This window comes from Ischnura elegans, chromosome 7, assembly GCF_921293095.1.
Source record: "Ischnura elegans chromosome 7, ioIscEleg1.1, whole genome shotgun sequence".
NCBI classification, from domain to species: domain Eukaryota; kingdom Metazoa; phylum Arthropoda; class Insecta; order Odonata; family Coenagrionidae; genus Ischnura; species Ischnura elegans.
Window position 1 is genome coordinate 69,473,966 of NC_060252.1, and position 10,039 is coordinate 69,484,004.

General features: G+C 39.6%; 1 protein-coding gene across 1 annotated transcript; it reads right to left on the reverse strand.

Annotated features, from left to right (window-relative positions):
* Positions 1-173: 173 nt before the first annotated feature.
* On the reverse strand, positions 174-6,573 carry LOC124162074. Its single transcript, XM_046538431.1, has 2 exons — positions 6,410-6,573; positions 174-2,371 (listed from the first exon to the last, which is right to left on the reverse strand). The coding sequence occupies exon 2, from the start codon at positions 2,285-2,287 to the stop codon at positions 938-940; it is 1,350 nt and encodes a 449-aa protein (XP_046394387.1). The 5' UTR covers positions 2,288-2,371; positions 6,410-6,573; the 3' UTR covers positions 174-937.
* Between the last annotated feature and the right edge of the window lie 3,466 nt (positions 6,574-10,039).

Below are 10,039 nucleotides of genomic sequence, written 5' to 3' on the forward strand. Positions count from 1 at the left end.
TACCAAAAGCATAATGAGTTCTCCCTTACATAGAATTCTTAAATAATTTTAGTGAGAGAATCATATTGATTCGTTTTGAAACTTAACTTACTATCAGACATAACATGTCGGAATGGGGAAACTTAAACGAAGGTAAAGTAAACGAAGTGGGTACACTTGCCCTTTTGTACCACAATCGTCTACTTCAGGGACTTCATACTCAGTGTAAAAATTCGTCTACAATTTGACAAGGATGAGGTAGTGAAGTCATGCATCACGTATTGTGAGTAGTCACGTAAAATGTAGAAAGTTACAATCATGCGGCATTTATCTTTTAATAGGTCCCCCACATTTCCTTCAATCTCTAATTAGCCTATCTTAATACTGAAGTGCCCGCCCGCCCTTTCTGGGTTCAAATTCTTTCTGTTCTGTGCGATGCGTGTCATTTTAGGCTTTGTTTCCCTAATGTGTTCCAAGTTTACACCTGAAACGTCAGACACTTGCCTTTTCTTTCATTTCGGTTTCTTTTTACATTATAATAAAATTTTCTTGAACATATTCCCTCTTGAATATATATGCTTCCTGCCTCTCCTATTTTTCCCTCCAGCAATCCCTCCCTTAGCCCCCGCGTAAAACACTGACAGTAATTCATAAATCCATCTTGAAGTAAGAAGATTTTTTGTTCCCAGTAATTGCAGCATATAAAATATTTAAAATCATATTTTAAAAAACTAGACGGTCCACTTGCTTTAGGTGGAACATGATGATTTATTGTTCACTGAAATTATTTAGGGTATAACTGAGACAAAAATACTATGCAAACTTCATCTTTCCCCTAAGCGATAGTTAATTCTGAAAAACCAGGAGCCAGAGTAAATCTACAACACATATTGTTTACTCAACCGATAAATAGTCTTTCTCTCAAGTTTGAGAGATTCGAGCGATTTATTGTGAGCTATTAAATTTGTCCCATTGATCCCCTTTCGTAATCGTAAACAATCTCCTTTTTCTTCCGTAGCCATTCGGGGGATGCTTTTTTCGCCCACCCAATGCTTCGATGCATTATGCGATTGAAAATCATCATTACCCCTGGTATCCTTGTGAAGAAACACATTGTGAAGCAATGGAAGTAGAACATGAATGTCTCGAACCAGGTCATTTTGGCGCGCAGGTTGGGTACTGGAACATCCAACACCCACATCAGGTAGGAAAAGCTGCCACCGAATGTATTTCCGAAGCCATGATGATTTAAACCTTCAAGGATACATCTGTACATGTGTTCCCAGTCTGTCGTTACTTCTCTGAAACCAGGTTTTACCCATTTTTCTATCACCGCCCGGCATCTATCCCGCGTGTCCTCAAGACCCTTCTCGGAGCATATATTATAGCGCTCTTTGATGCCGAGCAGATGTCCCAAATACCTCCAGAGGTGACAATACGCCTCGAGTTGCTCATCGGTTGCTCCGTGAACTCCAAAGTATTGCGGATACAAGATGACGTAAGCGACAAAACAAAGCTGCGTGTATGCTAGATCAAGCTGATTGACGTACAGAAACTTTCCGTATTCTTTGCTCTGGGCTGCAATTCTGGCGAATGGGCACTTAGATGCATCTACGTCCAAGGCAAGGAAATCTTTTTTAAGATCCTCCAGGTAAGTACTCCACACGCCGGTTTTCCTGCCCTGTACCGTGGTCTTCGCACGTACCTCCTCTTCGCTTGCCTCGTTTATCTTTTTGTATACGCTGGCGTGCATCATTCTCACGGCCGCCATATTCTTGTAACCCTCACTGCCTTTGTCTGTCATATCGGTTTCGTACCAGGAGATGAAACTGGTGACAGTTGATAGGTATCGCCGGAACGCTTTGAATGGCGTGTCGGATTTACCGGTGAATATGATCGGTTCGAGACTCGGTTGGAAGGTAAAAACCATGGCCAGAGCGGGTATGTGTGAGAAAATGACTCCAAATAGATATTTTGTGGTAAATTCCCTCCCTTTCCTCAGCAAGTCCAGGTCCACCCAGGTAGGTATCGTGTCCATGGAGACTTCTGTGTCTAACCCTTCGGTCATTCCCTCCAGGAGAACATCAAGGAAGGCTTCTCCTCGATCGCTGGCACAGGCTGCTCCCACCTGCTCGGGTTTACCACGGTACCTCATTCCATCTCCGCTATACTGAGTGGTATGGTTATGATCCGGCTCCCCCGTTTTGAAATGGTTTTCTTCATACAACTGTGGACCGCTGTCATACATTCCCTTTTCCAGCTTGATCGGTGCCTCGTGCAAGTCCGAGTCTTCGGTGGTGGCAACCATCTTTCACCAAAGGCGCCCACTCTTTTCTCGTGAATCTGCCCCGATCCAATCACGCTGAGGGAAGCTCTATCCTCCAGCTACAACCTATATCGAAACAAATATTGCTGTTATCGAAAGCAGGCCGAATTATTGTATGATTTTGCATAAATTTAGGAAAAAGTGTATTTTTTACGATTCCAGGCTTCCCCGGTTGTCCAGATTTTATGATCAACAGGCCATCGATATTTCGCGTGGCTTCGATCTCCCAATGACGATAAAGCGTGTACAAATCGTAGTTAAACGGTTTTGTATATGAAAGAGGAACGACACCACATATTTTCGCGATGATTTCAAAAGATTCAGATCATGAAATACAGTATCCGCATTCGGTATTTTCAGATTTTAGATCAGTTCAAATTATCATTTTCGTATGTTTCTCGCAGAAAAAAAGGTAACAGCGTGTGATTCGGAGATTTATAGGAAATGTTCTTTTTTGCACTCAATATCCGATCTTTTTATATCACCATTTTGTACAACAGCAACAATAGTACTCAACATAAAACATGACAAATAAATATACAACCATTCAAGGAAAAATAAATATACAACCATTCAAGTAACATAGAAAACAAATCAGTTACTATATTGATCATTCAACAGAAATTTTAACAGCCTCTACAGAGGACATTATTGAGGAGATACATAGAAATCATCTGCAAATTCTGGAAAGTTTGTTGAATAAATTCGGCTGTGCCTGGGAAGGGAGGAGGAAAATGTATTAAAAGGAGGTATTTATGGGTAGGCCAAAAAGTTATTGCCCTTTCTGCTGATTCTTCGAAAAGTGCCGAAAGTTTCGAGACTGTTAAGATTTCTTCCATTCAGGAGTTATTGTATTGATGAATCCGAATCAGAGATTAAAGAGATATGACGCATCATAACAAAAAAACTTAACAACTCGGTAGCTATGAACTTTTCAAAACTAACTTCTCAGATCAATATTAGAATAAATAAAATTTTTTACCGATATTATCATTACGTTTTTCTATGCGACGAAGCATAGCGGCTCTAGCGGTGGCTTTTGGGGTTATAGCGCTAATTTAAAAAAATTGCGTTTTTCGTTCGTCTCCTCCAAAAAGCGCTTTTCCGTGTATAATTTAGTAAGTTCGCAATAGCTGTATTTTTCTTTTCTGGCTATGATTCCCAAATACTTTTCACCTCTGAATACTTCACATCACCTCAAAAATGTGCTTTCAGTAAATTTAAAAGAATTTAAATGTAAAAAAAATGATGTTCCTTTTGAGCAAAAATGCTTAAAGAGATGTTATTTTGATGATGTATTCTTGATTTATCTTGTGCATGCATTCGTACTGCTGAATAGTTGATCAGTAAAGGGGTTGTGGAGTGGACGGTGGTTCATTGATTCCTCAAATTCCATTATAACGCCGTAAATCTGAGCCACTCAATTCTGAGGACAGAATGTGTCGATGTGTTACTGTTTATGAAATAAGGTATCCTAGCTACGCTACGGAGGCAAAAACAAACGGAAAAGTGGAATGTACAATGTAAATGGGCCCCAAATTAGGTGGAGATGGTGAAATGGTCCGGCCTGGTTATCACCGCGATCTTTTTGGAGGCATGAAGATTAATCTACATCAATTTCTCAGAATAGGGGAAAAAAATAACAGGAGTGTATTATGCATCGTTACTGGAGCGGTTGACGGACTAAATAGAGAAAAGCATTATCCTTTGAGACGGAAAGTTTATCTTTCAACAAGCCAATGTGCGGGCGCACATCTGCGCTGTTGCGAAGGTATAAATTTCTTAAATAAAGTTCCAACTATTACAAAATTCACCGTCATCATAAGATTTGGTACCCATTGACTTTGTCTTATTTCCCAACTTAAAAAAAATGACTCGCCGGATAAAGGTTTACGCGTGAAGATAAGGTCATCACCCAAACAAATGCATTTTTTGAGGAGATTTCAAAATTATATTTTTTGTACGACTTAAAGTGTTTGGAAAATGCTTTAAAATTTCTAGAGCTGAATGGGGACTATGTTGAGAAATTAAAAAAATGACGCAAAATAAATTGTTTTTCCTCCAAAATTCACTAACTCTTGGTTAACTATGTTGTATTCCATTATTTCCTGGATTATATCGAGGAAATGTTTTTCCTCCTTTTATAAGGGCTCATTGAACGACCCTCGTATTCCTTGAACGCACTGTAATATTATTTTTGCAACGATATAGGTGGTTGATTGTAGAGATGGGTCTATAAGAACCGAACTAACCGATGTAGACAAATACACCTATCATATTCATTGCCGTTGTGCGATTAAATGCGTATTTTCTCTACTAGTGTTTTTCTTTTAAAATTCGTGAACGCATTCCTTCGTGCCGTCATTAGATAACCTACATTTTTTAGTTATTAACTCGCGAAGTAGTGAAGGTCAGCGAAAGCTCACACCCTGCCAAACACCTTTACGAAACTTAGTCACCAGAAATCCGGATACACTCATACACGTGGGCACGCTTAAGGTTGGAGTGGGGGGAGAAAAAGGAAATTTTGCGTTTCCCCATCCCTCACAAAATTCCGGCGTTGCCAATTCAGTGGAGGCAATCAGCGTAAAGATCATTTTTCGTAAAATCCGTATTTCTCATCGTAGAACCTCGATCAAAAGACGCATTAAATCGCACAACGGCAATGAGTATGATTGGTGTATTAGTTTACCTCCAAGTACTGGCATTAGTAAAGTAAAAAATGCACTACGGCAGGTCATATCGGCAGCGGTTACCTCATACTGTAACGCCCGTCGCCCGAGGACCCGGATTATCCCTGTGAGCCCGAGAAAGGGTTGGAAAAAGGGTCGCCCTTCGCTCCAGGATACCTAACCATTTCTTGGCCCCACGCAAGTGCCACTAACCGCATATTTTATTATTATTTACATTCTACCAAAAGTACTAATTTAGCAATGAAACTGATTATTTCTCACCGTCTTACACACACTATTGTTGACAGTTAATTGCATCGTTAGAGTGGATAGATACCGGATACAGGCTGTAACGAGGAGAAAAAATATATATCTCACCGAGGAGTCTAAGAGAGAGATTCACAAATGAAGTTTATACTAAAAATATTAAAAAAAAACTATTAGCTGTGTATGAAAGTCTAAATTGCTCAAAAGAGCAGCACTAAAAAAACTCTCCTGGTGCTAAATACGCGAATAACATCAGACGCTGGGTTCATAAATATTAATTCTGGCTTATTTACCAAGTGGACAGCAGATAATGTCCTGCACACGGATAACCAAGTAAAGGCACGGAACAGAATTTGCTTGAAATTACTATGACAAGCTGCACAGACCATATGATACCACACTGAGCTTTCATTTGCTCTAAACGTCCGATAAACACGTGTTTCTACCTGAATGACCGTGATTGTTCGCCGTGAACAGATATTTTTAACTGCCCTTTTTACTGAACAGGTTCAAAGTGAACGGTTCATCAAAATGAACATTTTAACCCACGTCTATTTGAGGGTGGCGAAAAATTTAAGCTACCACCACACATCGGAAAATATTGTGGTTTTTGTATTTTCTTCCAGCTTTGAGCGAGGGTAAATGTGATGTATGACGCAAACTTAGAGATGTTGCATTTGTTAACCCCTTGCGATGAAATGACGATTTTAGCACGTATCGACATCCGCTGCCAAATCGCGCAATGAGGAGTACATTTCTTACGAGACTCTTCAACAGATTTTCACAATTTTAGCACTATTTAAGGGAACAGTATAAATATTTTCAAAGCTTAACAATGTTGAAACATCCATAAAGCACATAAAGAACTCATATTTCTTGTAATATGATGCATTGGAAGAAATAAAATGATTTCTACGCGAAGTGATAACTGTGTTCTCGATGTTCCTACGAGAAAAGTTAATAATATGAAATAACTATCACTTTCTATTTCATTGTTCTACGTAGATTACAAACGGCAAAAAATCGTTTCATTACCTACCATTCCATGTAAAAAGAACCATAGAAAAAATAAATAGATGCTAGGAGCACGTTATGGAGGAAATAAATCGAATTGGAACGGGTTAATGAAATTATTTCCTTCAAAATAAACCTAAAACACCTTTACCTTTTAAGCGTTCGATTCCCGGTGGTGCGCGGGAAATATTGTTCTCCTAGGTATGCTGTCGCACCGTATCAACAGTCCTTTCTCGCGTCTGCTTCGCGACGAACTCATCTCTTATCGATGACCAGCGAAAATCTTCCCGTTGCATTATCGACAAACTGACCGCGGGACCAATGGGAAAGTCACAAATCGCTCCCCTAGGACGATGGACTCGTCTCTAAATTCACATCGGTCCTCGTCTCTTAACCTTTGAGAAGTGATGTTATCATCTCTTCAAAATCACTTCTCCTCATCGGGGCTAATCGTGCTGACAAGGCGCACAAATATTGTGTGATTGTTTATTTGTAGGATTCTATTCTTATGTCATAAGGGGTGTTCTCGATGGGTTGATGGTTCCCCGTGCGCAATAAACATTTTTGGGATCCATTTGAACATTATTTTGTGGGTTTACATAAATTTAAAAGAGCGCAATAAAGGACTACTAGGTAACCCGTGCGAAAATAGGGTGGTTTCCTATTTTTTAATAGCCGAAATCGAAAGAATTTTACTAGTATATATTTGACTGTGGGAGATATTCGCAAGCAATCGTTAACACAATATGTAACCAAGTGAGGTCGACGTTCGCCGATGAGTAGAGGCCGAGAAGCGGTGACCTGCTCGGACTGAGTTCGTGATGTGATTAACGTACTATTTTTCGCTCAGATTAGCTCGAGCGGAAAGTCAAGGATTGAAAGGCGGAAAATCTTGTTTCTTTGTTTGTCTAACCATAAAGATCAGCATTTAAAATAACCATAGCTTCAATAATTCGTTCATAGTTTAATTTCAGGGTAAATAAAAATGCGACTTTCAAAAAGGCAGCGTTTCTTTCGTGGGCTTTTAAATTACAGTTGCTCCAATTTCCAATTGCGATATGGACCGTAACTAGAGCTGTTGAGTGTGTAACAATAGGTTTTACGGGGACGCTAAATGATGGTAAAATGTCAACTGGCGCTGGCTCACGAGCGATTGGATAGACATATGATTTTTAATTGACTTTGCATTAAATTTTAATTGTAATTTGTCACACACAAACACATTTCCAACCTGTGCCGCGCAAGCCGTGGCCTAAAGTGATTCTTTGTGCCATTGGGGTCGTACTGGAGGTGATTATGGCAAATAGACATCGTGAGATTTGGCTCGATCCCCTCACTCTTATCTAACGTGAGATTGTTCAAATGCGTATTTTCAGGATAAATACGTCTACCAATGCTTCATTGCGTTAGTTATATAAAGAAAAAACCCTTTGTTTCATTAATTTTAATTAAGATTAACTAAGACTAGCATTAAAGATTGCTAAGATCATAGTCTATTATCACATTTTACTTTGTTTCTTGCGGAAAAAATGTGATATTTGCCAGGACCCCCCTTCTACCCGACGTGAGATTGGGCGAGAATCAGCCTGACTCCTTCCCCCCTCAACTGCTCACGTAAATTAATGGAGTCCCCCCAAAAGAACAAAGGATTAATTTATGACACAGCTTACGCGGCACATGTTATAAATGCGTTCGTAAACAATATTATAATAACATGGATAAAATAAACTTTTTCCGGGTCTTACCGCGTAGTGCAGGTCATCTCCCGACGTTTCGCGACCCCAGCTGATCGCTTTTTCCAAGGTGATTGGGCTGCTTCCGGTATAGGTTGAAATATCTACTCTTCAGGTTGGGAGGATTGGGTGTGGTATGCGGAATGAGGGAGGGGAAAGAGGTTATGCAGGAGTCAGTAAAAAACGGGTATCCAGGAATTGCTTATTTGGAGTCACCACGGCAGAGTTGGCCGTCACCCATTTTGAAATTGTGGTTTTGTTTTTGGGTTTCTATCGCCTCTCCTGTGAGTGAATAGTTTCATCTGTAGTGTAGCTTTTCTGCACCGTAAATTGTGATCATTTTTCTGAATCACACGGGGCCTTTCGCCGTCGCTCCTCGGATCATTTCCAATATCACAGCTTTATTTCGTTTCCTATGTCATTTGCACGATTGTCATACGTTGAGCTGCAAACGCTCCATACGGGCATGTGTTCTTATTGGCTGATGTGGGGTTTGTGACTGTTTCAGCGACGGAAAAAGCGACCAGACGAGTGATGAAAGATGGGAATCCTCATCATTGGCGCGATCGCGAAAAACAATTGCGCGCGATGATCATTTCCGAGTGATCTTGCGAAAATGACGAAAACAATGATCGTGTGATTCGGGCGTTAGATTACGTGAGGCGTTAAGGGGGGGGGAGAGGTGTGAAGCCGATTCTCACCCAATCTCATGTTGGGAAGAGGGGTCCTGGCAAGTATCAAGACCCGAAGTGAGAGTAAGCCGCTAACTTAACTATTATGCGGCTCAATTCCGTTAACATTCTTAAGTTTATGTATTTTAATTAAAGCGTTACATTTTCATTCATAAATAAAAGATTTATTATAATAAATTTTTGAAAGCATTCATACTATGGTTACAACTTCAACGTAACTTAATCTATTCAAATGTAATAAAATTAAGATAGTTAATTTAAAAATAAAAAAGAATAGATGAATTTTCATTGAATTTTATTGAAAAAGATGAATTACAATAGAATTTAAACGAAGTAAACACGCAGTTTTTAGTTGAATGTGAGTCTTCTAGACTACGATCTTAGTAATCTTAAATACTAGTCCCAACTAATCTTAAATAAAAACAATAAAACAAATTGTTTTTTTTTTAATAAATCCAACGCAACTAAGTTAGATTAACGTTTTTACTCTAAAAATACGCATTTCCGATAATGTCAAGTGAGATTTGAGGGAGGGAATCTAGCCTAATCTTATGATATCTCGCTAAGGGGGGAGGGAAGGGTTCAAAGATCGCCAAAATCATCTCACGCCATAAATGGACTTATTACCGTAATTCAAAACCAATAAGGTGTCCTTGAGCCACGTGCTCTATCACAGCCGATTTGAAGGTTGTTTGAGTCAGATGGGTCGCTGGTGTTCTTCTAACCTTGTATTAACGCCCCGACCCGTTTCACCAGTATGCTTCTTCCCTCATTTTGTGCACGGGATTTTGTATATGTCTTCAATAATTAGATGCATCCTGATTTTAAAGTTTCTCAGCAAGGCTTTTATTTGTGACTAGCAGCTCTTCCGGCTTTGCTAGGGAAGGATAGTACCGAGAGAAGTGAGAAACAAAGAAACCTCCACGCATCGCATGATTGACTCAAAATTTATAAGTGGTAGCGAAATCGTCAGGTTGCGTACTACTGTTTCCTATGGGTTCTGATGGAACTTGTCTTCGTAAGTTTATCAACTATGAACCGCGGAAGTCTATGAGCAATTGTTTAACGGTCAATTAGTTTGGCTCCCAGTTTAGATTTCCCCTTCCAGGTAGTTAATCGAGGCAAGTTAAACATTCAGGCTCAATAAATTGTGACCAAATAAGGGAGCCCGATGAGGAAGATAAACTTTTACAATGAAGCCATGTGCGTGTTTCAATAACGTCAACATGGTAATGTAAGTGTCAAGAGCGTGGAAACATAGTCACCTCCACAAAGATATTCATAGTTCGAAATTCTTACCATTGGAGGCTAAATTCTTTGAATCAGGGTAAAGTTGAAAAATGAATACTCAGCAAA

Excerpts from the sequence above, each read along its gene's own strand:
- LOC124162074 (XM_046538431.1), bottom strand. The coding sequence starts at position 2,287 with ATGGTTGCCACCACCGAAGACTCGGACTTGCACGAGGCACCGATCAAG.